This window comes from Siphateles boraxobius, unplaced genomic scaffold (genome assembly GCF_051911475.1).
Source record: "Siphateles boraxobius isolate OS27281-9 unplaced genomic scaffold, OSU_SipBor_1 125, whole genome shotgun sequence".
Lineage (NCBI taxonomy): Eukaryota > Metazoa > Chordata > Actinopteri > Cypriniformes > Leuciscidae > Siphateles > Siphateles boraxobius.
Genome location: NW_027508728.1, coordinates 185,001 through 209,429, shown reverse-complemented (window position 1 = coordinate 209,429; position 24,429 = coordinate 185,001). Strand labels below are relative to the sequence as shown.

At 37.3% G+C, this 24,429-nt stretch overlaps 1 protein-coding gene across 18 annotated transcripts in view; it reads right to left on the bottom strand.

Moving 5' to 3' along the window:
* The window catches only part of rapgef6 (Rap guanine nucleotide exchange factor (GEF) 6), a 187,406-nt gene that overhangs the window by 28,424 nt on the left and 134,553 nt on the right, over positions 1-24,429 (bottom strand). For all 18 annotated transcript variants that reach the window (XM_077224609.1, XM_077224617.1, XM_077224624.1 and 15 more), the window contains 7 exons: positions 21,821-21,973; positions 17,819-17,983; positions 15,364-15,471; positions 12,997-13,200; positions 12,805-12,913; positions 10,100-10,343; positions 1,391-1,545 (listed from right to left, as the gene is read on the bottom strand). In XM_077224609.1, coding sequence (XP_077080724.1) covers positions 1,391-1,545; positions 10,100-10,343; positions 12,805-12,913; positions 12,997-13,200; positions 15,364-15,471; positions 17,819-17,983; positions 21,821-21,973 — 1,138 coding nt within the window. The remainder of the gene's footprint in view (positions 1-1,390; positions 1,546-10,099; positions 10,344-12,804; positions 12,914-12,996; positions 13,201-15,363; positions 15,472-17,818; positions 17,984-21,820; positions 21,974-24,429) is intronic.

Here is a 24,429-nt window from a genome sequence, read left to right as displayed (position 1 = left end):
AGAGAGAGAGAGAGAGAGAGAGAGAGAGAGAGAGAGAGAGAGATGACACATGACAGCTACAGCACACACCAGTGAACACATCAACTCATCTAAAGATTTCCTCATTATAAACATCTCTCGTACTGATTATCAACTTCAGCAGTTTCCAGATTCTTGTGCAGTGGATCTGAAACCAGCCGTGAGCTTTCACTTGACCCAACCCAGAGCTGAGGTTTCAGAAAGCAAACATTTACTGGAATCCTTCCTAACATCCTCATATATTCTAACTATTTGTATCTAAATGTAGAAAGTTTTCAGAGTTTGAAATAAGGAGAAATAAACGGCTTCAGCTTCACTGGTATACAGAAGAAACCCATTATTGTGAAAAGAAGTACACTTCAGTATACTTTTAAAAAGAGTGCATGAAATGGATATACTCTTTAAACGAATGTGAACGGAAAAAAATGATTTAAAACAAATTAATGTTATTTACAACTAAAAATGATTACAGTTTAAATTTATATTAAATCTAATAAATTTTTTTTTATAACGATATAAAATAACATTGATATAAGTGATCACCTGGATTTAGACCTATATCGTATTTATATAAAGTGTTCACGTTTATGTATTTCCCTGGCATCAAATCAGGCTCATATTAATGTCAAGAAACACGATTCCTGCCGATACCCATGATCACTGGATCTTTGGTCAGTTGTAAGGAACACTATATATCAAGTTTAAACTGATAATCGTTCGTTTTACTGGCGTTTTCGCAGTTTCCCTGTTAACTCCAGTCATTCAGTTTCGGTTCACTTGAATTGGGAAAACCTGCCACACTCACATTTAAATAATATATTCAAACCAGAAAGAAATCCGTCACATAAAACAGCTGCAGTGCCGTAATGATTTTACCAATCGGTGATTGGCCCTTTTATTCGAGTCCAACCTTTAGTTTAAACTGATAATCATTCGTTTTACTGGCGTTTTCTCATGTTGTGTGCTGAGGCAAAGAGTGAAAATCAGAAAATGAAACGCATACTATTGTGCTTTACCAGTGAAGACACCGGGAGAAGCAGCAAAGCACTTTAAATCAAATCGCTGTAACAAAGCAGTTTAGTTTACCGGTCTCATTCACTCTTCAGCATCAGCTCAAACGGCAATGCCCGATATTAATGTCATGTTACTTTAGATGTACCTTTTTCAAAAACATTGATGATGCATTATTAATAATAATTGTTTATTATTATTTATTGTTGCAGAATTGTTATTTTCTCGTTCATTTTCTATTCTTCTGGTCCGGCTGAGGGAGGAAAGTGACGTCAATGCATTCCCTCTGATGACATGAGGGTGACACACAACTGACGTCGTGTGTGTGGTCATTATAGGAGCGTCTGTGTGTGTGTGATACCTGCGGGGTTGGTGAAGTCTAGCGCGCTGGCGGGCTGGAGCAGGTCCGGACTGCTGGACGACAGGCTGCCCGGGATTGGCATGATGGCCACGCTGTGCCGGCACTGCTTCGTGCCCACCATACTGTCATCCTGAGACTGAGTCAAGCCACTGTCACTGCAGACACAGAGGAAGAGGATTACAGCCGGCTCAACACACACACACACACACACACACACACACACACACACACACACACACACACACACACACACACACACACACACACACACACACACACACACACACACACACACACAAACCGACACACACACACACACACAGATGGAAGACGTGGATATTTAGTCCGTTTTCACACTTGATTTGACTGAACTGGAAGGAGACAAACCGAATGTGATCTTGCTAACTATTAATAAGAAAAACAGCTGTTCTGCAACTGGTTAACATCAATTATTATATACTTGATTCTGATTGGTCAATCGCTCTATCTAGCGGTTTATTATTCCCAGATAACAGCCGCTGAACACACAAACACAGGCTCACCCGGGTCACTGAAGGCAGCAGCGCTACACACTCGCTAGGAACGGGTTTTCTTTGTGGAACGTTTTTCCTTCGTGGAAGTTTTGCGTTTGGTGAGCTAATAAATTATATAATTTTTTTTGTGTACAGTTATTTAACTATGCCATCCAGTATTGTGGACTCGCTCGCTCTTGTTTCATACAAACGCAGATGCTGCCATTTTGTAACTATTGTTTTGTACACTGTAGGATTATAAGATACAAACAGGTACGGTTTTAAAACAGTTTAATCTGAAATCAATATCTCTGATTCTCATAATTACTCATGTGTTGAAATGCTGTGTAATAAGTGTATAACTGTAAACTGTATCTATTAAATGTCTGTCTAATTTGAACGTGTCACTGAAACGGCTCTCTCCGTGGAAGCTTTGCGTTTAAAGAGCTTATAAAATATTTCAACGTGTAATAAGTGTGATAATGTACATCCAGCCGATTGTTATCTCAGAATAAACCCCTTCAGGTGTGTGTGTGTGTGTGTGTGTGTGTGTGTGTGTGTGTGTGTGTGTGTGTGTGTGTGTGTGTGTGTGTGTGTGTGTGTGTGTGTGTGTGTGTGTGTGATCTCAGAATAAACCCCTTCTGGCTGACGAAGACCTGATTCTGATCACCCTGTCGGGTTTATTCTGAGATAACAACCGGCTGGATGTACATTATCCCTCACTTAATAACCCGACGTGACATCAAAGAAAAAGGAAAGATGCTTCAGAGAAAGAGTTGGGGTCTCATTTATAAACGTACGCCACTTCCCACACAAAGGTTGAGATCTATTAAAAACACACTTGATGGGAAAATGTGCATCTGTATGTAATAATAACAGTTGTTTGAACACTTGCTGTGTTTTAATGTTTCCTCAGCGCATGATAATAGCAGAACTCATGGTCTGAGAAAATATTTCTGTGCAAATAATGATCAGTAATGCACAATAAGGCCTATCTGTTTCCATTACAAATATAAAGCAATTAAAAATACTACTTGGCCAGTGGAAATGAAAAGGTTGAGAAAAACTTTCTCTGAAATGTATTTTGAACTATCTGATTTTTTTATTCAAAAACAAGGCAAGGATAGGCTACTAAATAATTTTTAGCAATGTAATGTGATGCACATATTTTTTGCCGTATGCCATTTTTGGCTTTCGGGCGCACATACACTTTTAGTAAGGATCCTACACACAGTTTTATAAATGAGCCCCCTGGAGTAACATCACTGATGAAGTTTTGATTTGCTGGGTTATGGTATTAAGGCTACTGCGTTGCAATGGTTTAGATCTCATTTTGTCTGAACAAACTTTCTCAGTTCGTTCTGGAGACTTTGTCTCCTCAACGGCTTCTTTCACGTGTGGGGTCCCCCAGGGCTCTATTTTGGGGCCTATTTAGTTCTCCCTGTATATGCTTATATGCTCCCCTAGGACATATTTTTAAGAAATTTGGTAATTCTTATTCATTGTTATTCATTGTTATGCAGACGATGCTAATTTATCAGCCTTTGAAACGTAAAGATGCTTGCACTCTAGTGCCTCTATTGCAGTGTCTTGAGGAAATTACGGCCTGGATGGCCCTACATTTCCTTAGTTTTAATGAAAATAAAACAGAAGTTATGCTGTTTACGCCATGAGGCACTTATGAGTCATTAGATTTGGACCTTGGTGAATTGAATCCACTTGTGAAGCCCTATGTACAGTAAAAAACATAAGTGTTATTATTAGGTGTGATTTTAAATTGGACAAACATATTAACTCTGTAGTTAAATCAATTTTTTTCCAATTGAGACAACTCACCAAGGTGAAATCTTTCCTGTCCTTTAAAGACCTTCAAAGACTTGTTCATATTTTTATTTCAACTCGTCTGGATTACTGTAATGGCCTCTAAATAGGTTCTAGTCATTAGGTATTGGTTGCCTGTCCATTTCAGGGTTTATTTTAAGATTTTGGTGTTTGTTTTTAAATCTCTTAATGCACCCAAATATCGTTCTGACGCGATCAAGCTGTATGCTCCGCTCAGAGCACTTAGGTCTGATGACCATTTGCTTTTAGTTGTCCCACGGGTAAAGTAGAAGAGCAGGGGTGACCGAGCATTTGCAGTGGCGGCCCTGAAGCTCAGGAATAGTTTGCCCCTGTACATTAGACAGGCTCAAACACGTGCTGTTTTTAATCTAGCCTAAAAGCGTATTTCTATAGTCTGGCATTTGACGCTATATGAGAGTTGCTTTTTTTTAAATTGTGTCTTATTGTTTTCTTCTGTGCTGTGGACTGTTTGTATCATTGATATGTGATATGTGTGTACAGCACTTTGATAAACACACGCTGTTTTTGAAAAAGTGCTTTATAAATAAACTTTGACTTTACTGTAGACGCATTGAATGGATGCGGAGAATACGAGCGCTCACGGATGGTCATGAGTCTAAACCGACCGATCTGCAGTGTGAAAGCGCTCTAAACAGACACGAACACAAACACAGAGTGAACAAACACACAATCCATGAATGAGACTCAAGCCTGAGATGAGCAAACACAGCAGAAGCACACGTGACGTCTCAGCGCTGGCTCATGGGTAAACTCATGCCAATCAGACGCTGAGCTTTACACAGACGGGCTGATTTACATGAAGTCGTCTCACTCTCAGAGCAGAGAGACAGACAGAAGTGATGATCCACTCTGAGAGAACAGCATCACTCGACTCGAGAACACACCAGCACAGAGAACATCCCCTACAGTTACATGGTGTAAAGCACGTCACGGTAGATACAGGTTTGGAAGCCCATTTACGCCACATTGGAGAAAAAAAATCATAAATATGAGATAAAAGAACAAAGTTTGACATACATCATACAGTGGGCTCAAAAAATATCGGCACCCTTGGTAAATATGGGCGATAATGACAGGGAAAATTTGTTTTTGCAATTTCTCTATACATTTCAGATTTCTTTTTTTATATATATATTTTTTCTTTTTATAAGAATAACTATTTGATTTTAATTAAAGGTTAGATTTTTAAGAATATTTTGAATGAAAGACTAAGAGGACTATTTTTTGGAGCAAACTGTAATTATGATATACTAAATCAGAATTATGAGATAGTCGAAATTGGCAAAAGCTGAAATTATGAGATAAAAAGCGATGAGATAAGTCAAAATTATGACATACTATGTCATGATTATGAGATAAAAAAATCATGAGATAAAAGTCGAAATTATGAAATACTGCAATTATTATGAGATAGTCAAAATTTTTAGATAAAAAGTCATGAGATAAAATTGACGTTCCAAGTCACATTTATGACATACTAAGTCGTAGTTATGAGATAGTCAAAATTGACTTAAAATTATGAGATAAAAAGTCATATTGCAATAAAATGATGACATACCAAGTCATAATTATGAGACACTATATCTAAGTAAAAATGATTTAGAAATTTTACGTTGAAATTGACATAAAAGTAAATTATGCCTTTATGCCATAATTACTTTACAATAATGACTTGTGTCATAAATTTGACTTTTTCATAATTATGATTTACCAAAGCAGGTTTTTTATTTATTTATCCACATACACGCATACAAAAAAAAAAGAAATGTCTTTTCTCTTTTTTCTATGTATGTGAGACACAGCTAGTGTTTGTCCAGGTCCAGGTCACGTGACAAACAGCGCTTGTGATTTCACAGAAACAGGAATTGAAAAGAACGACTTCCACACAGGAAGTGCACTTCCACACAGCACTGTTTGAAACGGCTCGGTTCATTTACACAAGAAAAAGATCTTGACCAATGACAGAAAACACCTAACAAGGCACGACACGATACAAGCAATCTGCTTTCCTGGCCAATAACAGCCTTAGTCCACAGGACAGTGTTGTTAGTTGCTCTGATTGGCTGTTGGAAAGGTCGTGCCTGGTTAGGATGTGATGCAACTCTTCATGAACACGCAGGAAGGAAAAGAAGTGCCAGTGAAATGTGTTGTTAGTATATGCAAAGATGCTGAGTCTGAACTGTGAGCACAATCACATGGTTTATGTGAAGATGAAACAACATGAATGTTTGATTTGTGCTGCACTATGACATATTTCATTAGAGAGAGAGAGAGAGAGAGTGTGTTGAGCTGGTGTCTCTTACCCAAACAGTCCCCTGTGCACGTGAAGCAGCCATAAAAACAGAAGACACATGATGTCAAGAAGAACAAGCACAGAGATGACCCACAAACACACTAGTACTCACAGACACACACTTACTGGGCTCACATTCACCCCAACTTCATAAGATAAAACACACACTGTGCATGAACATAACATTCAGATTTTTTCAGTGTGACAGCGATACGCGACAAGCTTTTGTTTCTGTGATGTCATGGCCGGAACAACAACATAAAAACAGTGACGGCCTCAGCCAGTGATTATGTGCAATTTTCCTGAACTTTTTAAGTTTAGTTAGAATAACGTTGTGTGTGACTTTACCATGGATAATTTACCACAGATCTTAGAAATCTGAGATTTTCAAACTGAAGTGTATTCATGACAAAGACAGTATGGTTTTGAATAATGTTAAAATTAGGGCTGTCAAGCTATTAAAATGCTTAATCTAATTAATTACATGATCAGCCGATTAATTAATCGCCATCAATTATGGCTGAGAAATTACCCCCCAAAAGATGATTTAAAGTCTTTATTGTGTTAGATGACAAAAGCATTGAATAGGCATAACAAAAAGTAGCTTTAGAAGGAAATATTTTGATTCAACATAGAATTTATTACACAAAATTTTTAAGTCCCCCTGTAGTCAATAATTGTATTACATAACACCAAAATTACATATTACCTTGAAAAAAAATGTCTTCAAGCCTTAAAATATCTTGAATGTAACTCGACACCTTTGCCTCATTTAGTATGCGCGGTTCTATGAATATGCAAATGAGCCCCGCCTCCAGTCACTCACTCAGAGATCCACTTGTTGATGATCACACGTTGATCTGATTGGTTACAAGGTAGTTTGTGACGTCAGAAACACCAGCGATTTCAAACCGTGTTTTTCAGGCTTTGGTTCACTGCAGTTTTAAGGAGAAAATACTCAGCAATGCTGTCGACTTATGAATTTACACATGGTTTGTCTTAAAGGACTTTAAAAAAGCACTCTCAAGATCAACTAATTACATTTAATATAAAAATGTAAACTGCTACATTTTAATTTCGTCGCAAATTAGATGAAATTCAATGTCCCAAAACATTACTGTCACAGGCAATAAAGACCAATAATTGCAACACTTTTAACATAATTATATCAACTCGAGAAACAACAAAGAATAAACAGAGAAAACACTTGGCAGCATAAACAACTCAAGACCAGGAACAGAACAAACTGAGGCTATAAATACCTAAGATAACGAGAACTAAACAAGGAGCAGGTGGAAGTAATCAGTCAAACAATGAGTAACTATGGCAACTAAATGACATCAACCATGACAGCCAAAGAAACAACAATATACAAACTAAGAGTCTATCAAAACCAAACAGAAACCAAAACCGAATGTGACATTACATATTTTAACCACAGGAGGGCTACAATGTGGCCATAACATCTTTTTATAGAAGCTGCATCTACAGTGGCATTTAAGTCTATTAACAGAGACTGTTTAATAAAGCTTAGAGGTGGCAGGAATATGAAAGAAGTTTGAAATAATACACTAAATATGAAACTAAAACCGCCAGTAGGTCAATCATTGAATCATCCATTCAACAGATTCATTCAAACGGCTGATTCATTCAGGAATGAAACAGTGAAACAGTTCTGCTGTGGCTTTGTTAAACTGGAACTACTTTCATTGGCGAAACTGAGCAAAAACAAGCAGTATTTACAATATTGTGTCTAAAATGTAACTATATTGAACTGCTGTATAAAATCAATATAAGATTTGTAATAGTAAAAACAACTCTTGCTCGTGTGATATTGCTAAACTATATCATATGATATAAATTTAAGACAAAATGCCCTCATATCTTGAATTTTGGCAACATTTTAAATGCAGGCTTCATATCGCAATCAGTCGTTGCCCTGTATGGTGTTTGTGACTAAACTGCATGCAATGTAAGATGACGTACAGGTCTGGGCCGATCCGATCTTATACATTTTGCTGAAAGTGCTGTAGTGTAGAGTTCTCAACGGGCCGGGTCTGTCCGGAAAAACCCGACGGGACCCGCGGGTTCGGGTCGAAAATATAAGCAAATGATTCGGGTCGGATCGGACCTCACGCTTAATCTTTTCCGCTCAGTGAAAAAAAAAAAAACATTTATTAATCATCGCTGCTGTTCACCGTAAAGAAAGTCTGGCCGTGCAACGTGCATCGCGGGGGCAGACCTGACGCCTTTAGCCTGGAGAAGAAGATGGAGTTGGTGAAAGTAAACTTGCCGCAGGTGAATTCACCGTCGCTACTACAGGAGTGGGAAAATCAGAGGTCTGGAGAGTGTTTGGAGTGGTGCTGGATTCTGATGGAAATTCTACAGGTTATGTGCAATGCTCAAAATGCAAGCTGCTGATGAAATATGACAGCAAAAAAACAGGGTCGTCCAGAAGATTTTTATTTGAGGCATATTTAGTAGCATATATAGCCTATTTATATATTTCAAGTTTGTTTCAGTTGTTTGTATTGTTTGTAGGCTATTGTTAAAAGACGTGAACATTAAAGGTGTATTTGAATTCCCGTCTGCTGGTCATGATAATACGTGTATGAGAAAAAAAAGAAATCGGCGTCGGGGCGCGGGCCGGGTTCGGGCAGATAATTCACGTTGATGTGTCGGGTTACATCAGGTCCGGGCTTTAAAAGCCACGGGTCGGGTCGGGTTGTAATTTTCAGGCCCGTTGAGAACTCTACTGTAGTGCACTCGCAGAGTGGGCCGATATCTGAGATTGATGTTGTGGACAGACAAAGTGCTTGTCGATGTCATCTTATCGCGTCTGGTTTGGCCATGGTATAATTTTCATGACACTTGAGCACATTTTCTCTCACCACAGTGAGAAAACAACAATATATTACAGGTGTAAGACTGGAAAAACTGGAAGAACTGGAAGAGAGGGCGACTCTCTGAGAAAACAAAGGAAATTACCATTGAACTCACTCTTGTGCACCATTCGAGACGCAAGTCTCACTTCAGAATCATCTACATCTCTTTCCCTCTCCCCCCACTCCCTCTCCCTCGTGGTGAAATCACCAGAATCATCTACATCTCTTTCCCTCTCCCCCCACTCCCTCTCCCTCGTGGTGAAATCACCCAAACTTTTAATGTGAACTATTATCATACAGTTTTATACATGTTTGGTATAATTTTAAATGTCTCAGTGCGACTGGTACAAATGTCTCATTCCCAAAGAAGTGAACCAAAAAGTAATAAAGTTCTTAAGAGTTTAGAAATATCTTGCACACAGAAGGGGGGTCTTTCAAGCAAAAGCACACAAAAGGTGTAACCTCCAAATGCAAATATCCATTGTTAGCACATGTTTCCATGTTTCGCGAGAACAGATAGTAACGCGCAGAGACCTTCCGAGCGTGAGCTTACACAGATGTGTCTCGTCCTGCCTCAGTTCCTGACATTAGTGATGACCACCTTCACTTCACTCAAGAGGAGAACTAACTAATGGATGGAGGTGTGTTTAAACCAAGCGGCAACTTCATGAATCCAACACAGAAGTGACTTAAACTGCAGTTCATCGATTGGCCACTAGAGACCGGCTGCAGAAGAGAGTCAATCCCATAAACCCCATGTTAAAATGCCCAACTTTACAGCAGAAAAAAACATGTTTACAGTCTGGTACAAAAAATGGTTTTGGTCTACATCGCTAATTTTGCTCTTCATGACGACTGTGAGGGGAGTGAACTATCCCTTTAAATATGGTTTTAATGAAAAGTAAATGTACACTTTGCATTCAAATTATTTAAATAATTTTGCTTATAAATGTCTCCTCGTATCCCTTTATTACAGAAAAACACATTTTTTAGTAACTTTCCATCGCGCCCCTAAAGATCTTACTGTGCTCCTCAATTTTTCAACCTAGGAGCACATGTGCGTCAATTAGCGTCAAGCCCTGAGAGCGCGTTGATCCCGACACAAATGAGGAAAAGAATGGAGACGACAGAGAGGGAGTGAAGCTTGTGTGTTTACCTGAAGGGTTTCGGGGGGAGGATGCTGAATCGGGTCTTCTCCAGCATCTTGCGGATCTTGTTGCGTCCCCCGGACACCGTGTTGGCCTTCATCTTCTTGCGGCTCTTGCTGTCCGTGGGAAACTCCATGTCTCCGGGCAGATCCGCGATAGAGAAGCGGTTGCTCTTCCTCTCCTGAATCTTAGGGATGTGAGGACCACCGTTCTTCTTCTCATGCCTCAATCGATTTTGAAGCTCTTTGAAAACTGCAACGAGTCAAATTCAAGTCAAATCAAGTGTATTTGTGAAGCTCTTTCCACAATACACTTCATTTTAAAGCAGCTTTTTAGAAAGCCATACTGTTACGTCTATAATGCCTTGATGCTTTATTTCAGAGCAAGTTTTAGTGGGCGATAAGATTTTACATACCGGTAATGATGATATCAGTGATTCTTCAGATGTATGTGTAGTTATATTGTATTTATAGTGTTGTCTAGCACATATATAAGTGCTGCAGTGACTGAGACACATGACTGAGCGATCAAGACAATTAAGAGTTTAAAATATTGGTCAGTTTTGTTCCATTAAATATTTAACATAATAAATATCGGTCTGTTTTGTTCCATTAAATATTTAACATAATAAATATCGGTCGGTTTTGTTCCATTAAATATTTAAGATATAAATAGTGGTCTGTTTTGTTCCATTAAATATTTAACATAATAAATATCGGTCGGTTTTGTTCCATTAAATATTTAAGATATAAATAGTGGTCTGTTTTGTTCCATTAAATATTTAACATAATAAATATTGGTCGGTTTTGTTCCATTAAATATTTAAGATATTAAATATCGGTCTGTTTTGTTCCATTAAATATTTAACATAATAAATATTGGTCGGTTTTGTTCCATTAAATATTTAAGATATTAAATATTGGTCGGTTTTGTTCCATTAAATATTTCAAACTATTCAAGATATTAAATATTGGTCTGTTTTGTTCCATTAAATATTTAAGATATTAAATATCGGTCGGTTTTGTTCCATTAAATATTTAACATAATACATATCGGTCAGTATTGTTCCATTAAGAGATTTAAAATATCGGTCTGTTTTGTTCCATTAAATATTTAAGAATGTAAATATCGGTCTGTTTTGTTCCATTAAATATTTAAGAATGTAAATTTCGGTCGGGTTTGTTCCATTAAATATTTAAGATATTAAATATGGGTCGGTTTTGTTCCATTAAATATGTAAGATATTAAATATCGGTCAGTTTTGTTCCATTATGAGATTTAAGATATTAAAATATCGGTATTTTTTTCCCCCATTAAGAGATTTAAAATATCGGTCAGTTTTGATCCATTAAATATTTAAGAATGTAAATATCGGTCTGTTTTTCTATTAAGAGATTTAAATATCGGTAGTTTTTATTCCATTCAGAGATTTAAAATGTTGGTCAGTTTTACACAGTGAGTCTAAGCAATTCTCAAGTATTACTGAAAATATAATGGGTTGTTATAGGTAAAAATTCTGAAAAAAACAAAACAGAGCAGATGTTACAGTCTCCGTCTGATTAAAGTGGGGTTTACATGTACAGATTTTATTCGAATTTTTGGATATATAAATTGAAGGATGCCGATGCACAACAAAACAAGTCAAGTGACTGAACAACTGGCAGAGAGGACAGGTCAACGATGATACGGTCAAGATCAACATCTTTATTGTTATATGTACTAGGTACAATGGAATTCTTATTTTGTCTTATTCTTATTTTCTATTGTTCTATTTTGTTCTATTTTATGATCTGGTGAAATGTCTGAGCCCAAGAGTGTCATCGAAGCGCCCAGCCGTGTGACCCATGTGACACGCAGACATCAGGCTAGCAAACAAGTTCTTTCAGAGCGCTTTGTCAGTCATTACATTTAATTGAATTGAATGTCTTTATTGTCATTGCACTTACTGTAGCTGTACTACGAAATTCTTAAGTGCAACTCCTTGTGGTAAAATTAACACACAAGCACAATACAAAACACTAAATAAAGGTAACACACAACATACAATCCCATAATCCCATGTGTATAAACAGTCAATGTATTGCACAGTCCCATAAGCAATATATATTGCACAGTTCATACGTAGTTCATTGAATATTATGAGTTTAGTACTTTTACAGCACTTGTAATACAACAGCAACTTCAACTTTCATTGTGACCCGGACAACAAAACCTTACGGGTCTTATGGGTCAATTTTTTAAATTGAGATTTATATATCATCTGAAAGCTGGATAAATAAGCGTTCCATTGATGTGTGGTTTGTTAGGATAGGACAATATTTGACTGAGATACAACTATTGAAGATTAGTAAAAAATCTAAACATTGAGAAAATCTCATTTAAAGTTGTGCATTTATGTGTGCGATTTTGCTGCATCCACTCACAAAAATACATTTTTGATATATTTACGGTAGTAAATGTACATAATATCTACATTGAACATGATCTTCACTTAATATCCTAATGATTTTGGCATAAAAGAAAAATCAGTATTTTTGACCCATACAATGTATTGTTGGCTATTGCCACAAATATACCCGTGCGACTCGTGACTGGTTTTGTGGTCCAGGGTCACATATAATGATGAGTTTGGAATAAGTCTACGTGTTCTTTATGCAGATTATCTTCAATTTTGTGATACGGTGTATGATACTGTACAAACACTGTGACATACCGAAGATGTTGGTCTTCACAGTAAGAGAGAGGTGTGTGTTGTTCTTAAGGATATCCATGGCTTTGGAGTACGAGATGTTCTCAAAGTTCTGTCCATTAATCTCCAAGATCTGAGGACAGACGAGCACAAGGTGTTCATGCTGAAGTATGAATACGGTGTGTGTTGTTCTGAGCAGAGCATGTGTACCGGTACCTGATCTCCACGCTTGAGTCCCGCTTCGGCTGCTTTACTGGCCTCGGCCACGGACTCCACGAAGATCCCGAAGCCTCGCTCGCTGCCGCCCTGCAGCGTGAAGAACAGCGCAGACTCTCGAGACAGCTTCTGAAGGGTGATCTGACGACACTTGGCCTTCGCAGCACACGCGATATTCAGCAGGCGCAGGTGACCCTTCATTTTCTGAGAGACACAAACACTGGCATATTCAGATCTGGGCTGTGTTTCTCGTACAGCGCTGTGACTCATGCTTCACTATCAGAGAAATCAACTAGCGAGTCACGACTGTTTCCCGAAAACATATTGTCGCAAATCGGTCGTTCAACCACGTTGGTTAATGATGTCACAGACGTATGGAGTAATAACTACTGTTAATAAATCTGTTTGAGACCGAATTAACGCTAGATGCACATGATCTATGCTAGATTAAAGCTAGATTAATGCTAGATGCTGTAAGTTACAGACATGCATCTGAGGACTATTTCTCATTTTTCTCAGTTATTTTGCTTTATTTCCAGATTCAATCATAGTCTCGTTCTTACACACTAGAGCTCGTTCACACATGCGCACTCTTCAAAAACTACACTTTAAATCTCTTGACAAACTAAAAGACGTAAATGACATATGTATGTATTCTAAATAAAAGACACAGATTGCACTGAATGTCAGCTTGCTTATTTTGCTCAAGATCAGGATTATTGAGTCCAACAAGAAACTCTTCTTCTAACCACAGCTCGAGATCTGTCGCTCAAACACACTCTGAGACGCTGTTTGTGAATGTTTGCTAGAATGATGGTTTCGGGAAACACACCCCTGCATGATTAGGCCTGCATGATATTGAAGAAAAATACGATACGCGATAACTCATTAAATATTGCGATATTAGATACGATAATGCTTAAAGTGTGTAAAATAAACTTTAATTATCTTTAAAATTATATAACCTACATACATGTTTCACATTATATTTGTGACATTATATTTGATATATCATGATTATATCACATTATATTTGTGATCTGACGCATAAGAGCATAAGCCTACATTAGGTTTATTAAACAACAGAAACTGAATAATCAAATGTAAAAATCTATCACTGTATGAATTCTATACATATCCTGACTCATATTAAAGCTACAGAAGTTATTCAGCAAGAACAGTGAGTGATTTTCTCTTTGTCTTTTGTTCATGACCACAGTTATTGCAAGCCGTTGCAATATTCACATCGCGATATATACGTAGCAGTTCTGCTCTGCCGTGAATATACAAACACTCTTTATACAGGTTTGAGTTTCATTTCTCACTTAAGCATTTTTCATTTCTCACTTATAGACATTTCCGTGATGTTAGACTTCATTTTCAGGACTTTCCCTTGAGAAAAGAAGTGCACTTAATTGTTTTGAATGTGCACTTGTAGTGTACTTCAAATCTTAAATGAATATTAACTTGCAGATATTACAATATTAATGAAATTAAAGGGCGCTTAATTGTACTTAAAGATAGTATTAGTTTGTGGCTGTGTTTCTTAACACACTTCTAAAATGTCTAAAATGTCATTTTAAATAATATGTTTTAGTAATCCTGTGATGCTTTAATGTAGTACACTTATTTTAATGTGTTGACTAACATACTAAAGCACATTTAAAGTACTTTATAATTTTAACTGTACTGTTATTCGATTTAAAGTATTTTTAAAATATTTTAAATGTACTAAATTGCAACTTCATCAGTACAAATGTGTCATTACAAATATATTAAATATATTACATACAAGTTTCAGTAGAAATGACATTAAAGTATATTTTAGTTCATCACAGATGCTTGTCAGTAAATTCATCTGTATAGTTTAACCATATTTCAAACACAATAGAATTATGAAATGACATATAAAGATGTACTTAAGTCTTAAATTCAGCTAACTGCATTCATATACATTTAAACTATAATGAAATTTTATTTGATAAAAAATTAATTTCATATCATGAAATTAAATATCCAAAATCATTACATTCAGTTCACACTTAAGTGTATTCTTTTAAAGTATATTATTTCCATAAGTATTCGTTTTAAAAGGGACCTATTATGCTTTTTTATTCCACCTTTGCTTTAGTGTGTAATAACTGTTTGTGCATGCAAACCTTTTGTAATGTAAATTACAGATTTCTTTCGTGTTCTAGTAGACCTGAACAAAATGACCAACCTGTAAATGAGCGTAACAGTGTTTTTAAAAGTGTTTCCCGGTCTAAAAATCCCTATTTTAGGATTCCCTGATATCTCCATGTTATCCTCGACACAGGCATCCTGATTTAATAAACATGTTTAGTCTGAACTGATGTCGACACTCACCGAGAAATCCAGCAACTTCTCGAAGTCCTCCAGGAACTGAGTCATCACTGGGTCGCCTTCAAAATCGTTAAAATGATTGTTCACCCACAACAACACGATTCTCGTCACCTGCAAGATCACAACAGATGTAAACTAGTGCTGGGCGACGATTAATCGCATCCAATCGTTTGTGTTTACATAATATATGTGTGTGTACTGTGTATAATTATTCTGGATATATATATAAATACACACACATGCATGTATATATACAAGAAAAATGTTCTTTATATATAAAATATTTATATATAAGACAAATTATGCATAAATATATATACAGTATATACATGCAAAAATGTGTGTGTATTTATATATACAAAATAATTATACACAATACACACACATATATTATAACACAAATATATATATATAACGTATGACACAAACTTTTTTTAAGCGATTAATCGTTGCACAGCACTACTGTAAACACATGCAAACCATTATTAAAGGGTTAGTTCACCCAAAAATGAAAATGATGTCATTAATGACTCACCCTCATGTCGCTCCAAGCCCGTAAGACCTCCGTTCATCTTCAGAACACAGTTTTAGATATTTTAGATTCAGTCCGAGAGTTTTCTGTCCCTCCATTGAAAATCGATGTGCGGTATACTGTCCTTGTCCAGAAAGGAAATAAAGACATCATCAAAGTAGTCCATGTGACCTCAGTGGGTTAGTTAGAATGTTTTGAAGCATCGGAAATACATTTTGTTCCAAAAATAACAAAAACGATGACTTTATTCAGCATTGTATTGTCTTCCGTATCTGTTGTGGATCCGCGTTCATGAGTCCGCAGTGACGCTGATGACGTAAGACGCTGCTGACGTGTATCTGGTGCGTCCGTGTATTCGGGTTCAAATAAATATGTCTGGTTAAAAAAAAATGCAAGTCTTCCTCTGTGTGGAAATCCTTAGACATGTTTGTGAAGATTGTTTTGTTTCCAGCGTGCGTCTCCCTCAGACTGTAAACGAAGCTCGGGCACACCAGATAACACGTCAGCTCGTCTTACGTCACTGCGGACTCATGAACGCGGATTGACTACAGAACCGGAAGAGAATACAATGCTGAATAAAGTCGTTGTTTTTGTTATTTTTGGACCAAAATGTATTTTCGATGCTTCAAATTCTAACTAACCCACTGAGGTCACATGGACTACTTTGATGATGTCTTTATTGCCTTTCTGGACAAGGACAGTATACTGTACATAGATTTTCAATGGAGGGACAGAAAACTCTCGGACTGAATCTAAAATATCTTAAACTGTGTTCATGAAGATGAACGGAGGTCTTACGGGCTTGGAACGACATGAGGGTGAGTCATTAATGACATCATTTTCATTTTTGGGTGAACTAACCCTTTAACTACGAAAACAACAGTGTAAGAAATAAGTGCAAGATATTATCGGCACGACATCGGGTTTAGGGTTGGGCCGATGGACGATGTGATGTTTGACAGACATCATGATGTTTAGCCGGCATCGCAAATTCATCAGTTTCTCCCGAAATACATGAAAGTGGCCGGTGAACTGGGAGAAAAATAGAGTTGACTTTATATTTAAACTGTGTGTCTGATATGAATAAAAACCGTCGGCAAATATATTTGAATGGTTTGTTATTGCTGCTTCCATAGACACCATTGTGTATTTTACAAACTATAAATGTATTGTTTTGCTATAAATTATAACTTATGAATGCGAGAATCACTAGTAAGAAACACAGTCAAACCAAAAATTATTCAGACACCAGATATCATTTTTGATATTTTTTCACTAGTGTGTGCAGGACACTATAGTTCATTTATGTATTATCTAATTGAGTAGTTAAATTTAACAGCTGACAGATATTCAACATAATTCATGTGTGAGAGTCTAATAGAAGGACGGACAAAACCAGTGAAATATCAACTGAGTTCTGCTCATATTTTATCACCATTTTCTGAACTATAGCGAATAAACTGTGATAATGTGAGAAATTTAGAAGGTGTCTGAGTTCATTTTGGTTTGACTGTATTAATGAAGTGATATGGTAGTTGCCATGACTTTGTGGTTTGACATGGTACACCTCATCAAAAACTACTCAGTTTAATGACCTGGTATTAATTAAAAGACTAACTGGATTGCTTTTAAAATGTCACACTGCAGGAGCATGTAAATAATCCAGTGAAGCCAAAAAGATGGTTAAAAATGCAAAACATTTTCCAGTAAAACATGTAAATGTGACAAATGATGAAGGTGTCTGAATAAATTTTGGTTTGACTGTAAACTGAGAACTGACGCACACACACACACACACAAGCGCACACACACACACGCGAACACACACACACACACACACACGCACACACACACACACACAAACACACACACACACACACACACACACACACACAAACACACACACACACACACACACACACTGACCGTGTCTCTGAGACTGTCCACTTTGAACCACTCCAGCAGTTTGTTGCCGACGTCCATGGGGCTGTCCAGGAAGGTCCGGTGTGTCAGCAGGAAGTCCTCGATGTAGGTTGGGTCGACCACTGACGGCTCCTCCACCAGGTGCAGCACCAGCCGCTCAGGAGTGCCCTACGCAGGTCACATGGAGACAACATTCTGTGTTATCAATCTTTAAGGGCAAAATGTTGAGGTCAATGTGTAAAGAAAGACTACATGCATACACACATATATACAGTAAAACTTCAAATAATAGCCGAGTCCCAAATAGACGCCTGTCTCAAATACAAGCCGGTGCAGTTCGATGATTTGGGAAAATAAAAGCCCGGGCTATTATTTGAAGTTTTACGGTATTCAAACGCACATATCTATAGACTAAACGGGTAATACGCATGTGCGCCGTCAGCGTTCTCACAGATTCACGTTTTTTAAGTTTACACGGGGATTATCACGTTTTTCAAAATGTTCAACACTTCCACCTTCGATCCTGTTTGGAGGTTTGCGTTCTCGAGCACCAAACACTGTTGTTGAGCGGATTAAGGGTTTTGAAACGGTGTGTGTTAGTGGCCGCTAAGTTAATAACTAATGATCTTTGCAACAGAAAACTGAAGTGAACCAATTAAAAGCTAACTTTATCAGGACAATAACTTTATTCTAGATCTGCTGTAAAGCCAAAAGAATCTCTGTTACTGTAACTTCCTGTTATCACTGTAAAGCGGCTGTGAAACTCTATACTGACTTGACTTGATACACACAACACGAGAGCACTGATGCACAGCGTGCGTGAGGACCGGAAACTGAAGACTGGTTCAGTGATGTCTGAGTGTACAGAGGCCATCACTCGAGTCATGTGATGTCGAGGAAACAACACTAACTAGAGTATCTGGAAAAACTGACAGCTCAGACGTCTACATGATCATATTATTCAGCGTTCCCACACTTCGGTTAACTTCAAATTCAAGGAATTTCAAGAACTTTCCAGGTCCATTACCCTCATACTCAAGGACTTAATGTGGGAACACACTTGTGGTGTCCAACAACAAACATTGAGTTTCCATCGTAGTAGTTTTGTGAGCGCGTGAACGTCATGGCAACGGTCCTCACGCGGGAAACACGACGTAACGCGTAGATGCGCGGAACTAACGCAAATCAAGAAAGCTAGCATGCATAGGCCCATAGATATAAACACTAGATGTGGCCTTGGCTACGGCAGTTCATTGGAACGAATGCGTCAATAGAGCCGCCATCTTGGATCAGGGGAGCTCCTCCTCTTTAATGCATCAGCTCAATGTAGGAAAAGGTCTAGCGGAAATTAAATCACCATAAATCGTCATGAATGCGATTTTCTAGTAGTTTTGGTTCGTTCCAACGGTCAGACATGTATTTATCATTGAGTCCAGAGAGATTTGTAATTTTTTTTTTTTTTTAATTCACATTCTTGTGAAATGTAATCCCTTGTTGTCTGGTTTTTAGATTTGGTGCGTGTGAACATCCATACGCAGCACAAAAGTCCGGCATCATCCATGCGTTACCCAGCTACTTCCTATGACAAGACCCCTGTTCCAAGATGGCGGCGGTTTTGACGCGAGCTTAGAACCCCAAGGAGACATCTAGTGTATATATCTATGGCACATGCCAGGAAGTGTTGGAGAAATAACACATTAGCGGAGGGAATAATATGAAATTTGTTCTTGCACAAAATAAATTCAAGCACTTCCGTTCCAATGTTTATTTTCAAAAACGGTCCAGGCTCTTGAATTTTGTTTTCCAGATTCACAAGCTTTCCTGATTATTGATCTCCTGCTCTGACACCATTGTATGAGCTGGACGATGACATCACGGTTTACTCCTGAACACCTGTCTATATACTATATACACACACAGGTGAAACTCAAAAACTCAGAATATCGTGCAAAAGTTCATTTATTTCAGTAATTCAACTTAGAAGGTGAAACTAATATATTATACAGATTCATAACATGCAAAGTGAGATATTTCAAGCCTTTATTTGTTATAATTTTGATGATTATGGCTTACAGCTTATGAAAACCCCCAAATTCAAAATCTCAGAAAATTCGAATATTCCATGAAATCAATTTTAAAAAAAAGGATTTTAAATACAGAAATGTCGGCCCTCTGCAAAGTATAATCATGCATATGTATATAGTTATATATACTAAATATATTAGTTTCCCCTTTTAATTTGAATTACTGAAATACATGAACTGTTGCACGGTATTTTCGAGTTTCACCTGTAGATAAATGAACTAAATTAATAACTTTTTTACAACAGAAATGAAGCATCACTGAGCTTACTTAAGCTGGACGGTGACGCTGTTTTCTTCTAGACACAAACTGTGCTGCATTATTTTCCTGTTATCTCTGTAAAGCTGCTTTGATACAATCTGTCCCCGAACGCCTCGTTTACAGCCAATCAGAAGAGCCGAAGCTGCTGAGAGACGTGCCACCGCAGATCACATGACTGGAACACGCGACAAAATACCCTGAAACTTACGTCTCTGATGCCAAGCAGAATCTCCAGAACTAAAGTTGACTCTGGTTCCTGCTGACAATCCTGAACCGTATTGATAAACACTTCAGCACTTCATTCGTTTTATTTGATAAAATAACGTTTATTTGACGTGATTTTCTTAGCTGTCTACCTCTCTTATTTTAATTGCTTCTTCTATGTGTCATGTGTATGACTATGTACAGTTGTACAGTATTTATTTCTGTAGCCTCTTGGCCAGGCCATGTTTGTAAATGAGAAGTGGCTCTCAAACAGTTTACCTGGATAAATAAAGGTTAAATAAATAAACTTGTATGAGGAGAAAAAGGGAAACTTCCCCAGTTAATTTAATCACTGCACATTAAATTAATTAAATAATTAAGTTAATTTTGTATGACATGTTTTCTGGAATGTTCAAATATGCAAATGAGGCATTATCTAATTAAATATGCACTCATTTGCATACATTTCCAGAACAGGAATTTGCCCATTGGATGAAGCCAAGGTTCAAAATTATCATTTGATTTTGATGATATTTTGAAAACAAAAGGGGATTTTTGATAAATCAGAGGAAAAAATGCTTTTTCACCACATTTTTAGGAATATAATGTAAATCAGGCGAATGATATATGAATATAGATTGGAATAACACTGTAAAGTTTGGTTTAAGAGGAGATTTATAACCTTCTGAAATCTGCAGACGCAAATAGACAAAAGTGCAATAAAATCAACTCTTAAATTTGGTTGTGGATGTGTTGTTTTTTCACAAAATAGCCGAACACTGACCAGTGCATAAAAACAAACAATGATTTTGTATTGCTTTAACAATAAAGAGTTTCACAGCCGCTTTACAGTGATAACAGGAAGTTACAGTAACAGAGATTGTTTTGGCTGTACAGCAGATCTAGAATAAAGTTATTGTCCAGATAAAGTTAGTTTAGTCTTAAGTTGTTTTAAATGTTGGGTCGGTGTGATTAAGTGTCATCTTGTGATGCTTTTTGTTCATTGTGTTTTTGTTTTTTAGGCCACAGTGTCATTAAAATGAAGATCCTACATTAGTAATGACTTCCTCGCCTTGATCTTACACACTAGAGTTCGTTCACACAAGCGCACTCTTCAAAAACTACACTTTTAATCTCTTGACAAACTAAAAGACACTTGTATGTATTCTAAGTAAAAGACACAGATTGCACTGAATGTCAGCTTGCTTATTTTGCTCAAGATCAGGATTATTGAGTCCAACAAGAAACTCTTCTAACCACAGCTCGAGATCTGTCGCTCACACACACAACTTTGAGACGCTGTTTGGGAATGTTCGTTAGAACGATGTTTCGGGAAACACAGACTCGTTGAACTGTGATGATAACGACAGAACTTGTGACTATAGTTGGCGAACGCTGCTTTCGGGAAACACACCCCTGAAGAACAGAAAACACACGAACACAATGACTCCTCCTCACCTTGATGACGATGTGGCCCTTCCTGGTGCCGCTGCGATCGAGCTCTCGGTGCTCCTTCACCATCACGATCTCGCCCTCCTCCTCCACCTTGTGTGTGTTCTTCTCCACATGGTTGAGGATGCGACAGTAGTCCTCTTGAGCGATGCACACAAACTGATCCACAACAACATGAGGAAGAGCGGTGAACTGAGAGTAGCGCAGGAGGTTAGTCTGAACCAGACATGGATAACACACACTCTCACAGCGCCAGCTCATGAGTGCGACGTGTGTGTGTGTGAGGACGAGAGCGAGCGCAGGGTTCACGGCGGTAGAGGAAGTTGAGGTGGAGTCTTTATTTTGAGGAATCAGCAGCGCTGCTATACTCGGTCCCTGACCACGACACTTCATGACCGTCAGAGATAACAGTGTGGAGAGAAGTAAACTCCACACACATCATAGAGCCCTAATAACCAGCGATGACCCCCAATATTTCATATTCTTAGAGAAAAACTAACTAATCTGGAGATTTGTGGCCCTAATAATCAGGAATGACCCCCAATATTTCATATTCTTAGAGAAAAATTAGAGAAAAACAAACTAAACTGGAGATTTGTGGGCCTAATAATCAGGAATGACCCACAATATTTCATATTCTTAGAGAAAAATTAGAGAAAAACAAACTAAACTGGAAATTTGTGGCCCTAATAATCAGGAATGACCCCCAATATTTCATATTCTTAGAGAAAAATTAGAGAAAAACAAACTAAACTGGAGATTTGTGGGCCTAATAATCAGGAATGACCCACAATATTTCATATTCTTAGAGAAAAATTAGAGAAAAACAAACTAAACTGGAAATTTGTGGCCCTAATAATCAGGAATGACCCCCAATATTTCATATTCTTAGAGAAAAATTAGAGAAAAACAAACTAAACTGGAGATTTGTGGGCCTAATAATCAGGAATGACCCCCAATATTTCATATTCTTAGAGAAAAATTAGAGAAAAACAAACTAAACTGGAGATTTGTGGGCCTAATAATCAGGAATGACCCACAATATTTCATATTCTTAGAGAAAAATTAGAGAAAAACAAACTAAACTGGAAATTTGTGGCCCTAATAATCAGGAATGACCCCCAATATTTCATATTCTTAGAGAAAAATTAGAGAAAAACAAACTAAACTGGAGATGTGTGGGCCTAATAATCAGAAATGACCCCCAATATTTCATATTCTTAGAGAAAAATTAGAGAAAAACAAACTAAACTGGAGATTTGTGGGCCTAATAATCAGGAATGACCCACAATATTTCATATTCTTAGAGAAAAATTAGAGAAAACAAACTAAACTGGAGATGTGTGGGCCTAATAATCAGAAATGACCCCCAATATTTCATATTCTTAGAGAAAAATTTTAGAAAAACAAACTAAACTGGAGATGTGTGGGCCTAATAATCAGAAATGACCCCCAATATTTCATATTCTTAGAGAAAAATTAGAGAAAAACAAACTAAACTGGAGATTTGTGGGCCTAATAATCAGGAATGACCCACAATATTTCATATTCTTAGAGAAAAATTAGAGAAAAACAAACTAAACTGGAGATGTGTGGGCCTAATAATCAGGAATGACCCCCAATATTTCATATTCTTAGAGAAAAATTAGAGAAAAACAAACTAAACTGGAGATGTGTGGGCCTAATAATCAGGAATGACCCCCAATATTTCATATTCTTAGAGAAAAATTAGAGAAAAACTAACTAAACTGGAGATTTGTGGGCCTAATAATCAGGAATGACCCCCAATATTTCATATTCTTAGAGAAAAATTAGAGAAAAACAAACTAAACTGGAGATTTGTGGGCCTAATAATCAGGAATGACCCCCAATATTTCATATTCTTAGAGAAAAATTAGAGAAAAACTAACTAAACTGGAGATTTGTGGCCCTAATAATCAGGAATGACCCCCAATATTTCATATTCTTAGAGAAAAATTAGAGAAAAACAAACTAAACTGGAGATTTGTGGGCCTAATAATCAGGAATGACCCCCAATATTTCATATTCTTAGAGAAAAATTAGAGAAAAACAAACTAAACTGGAGATTTGTGGGCCTAATAATCAGGAATGACCCCCAATATTTCATATTCTTAGAGAAAAATTAGAGAAAAACTAACTAAACTGGAGATTTGTGGCCCTAATAATCAGGAATGACCCCCAATATTTCATATTCTTAGAGAAAAACAAACTAAACTGGAGATTAGTGGCCCTAATAATCAGGAATGACCCCCAATATTTGATACTCTTGTTCTGCTGCTCTTCATTCCTGCATTCCCAGGGACTTGAACCCATGACCTTGTGTTGCTGCCACTTTTCTCTGTTCTTTAATTCCTTGATATAATAAAAAGAGCCGTGACATTTGTGGCCCGTTGTTAGTTATTCCTTATTTCACTTTCGCCTTCAAAAGAGTGTGTGACAGCATGCAGCTTCATCACAGCGTCTCCCTCTCAGTGGAGGACACACACACACACACACTGCACAATAAAGCTTCTTCAGCCGAGAGTTCAGTCATACACACACACGTCACTGTTTAGACCTCACTTTCAAAATATCCTCTTCCTTTTTGGCTTTTA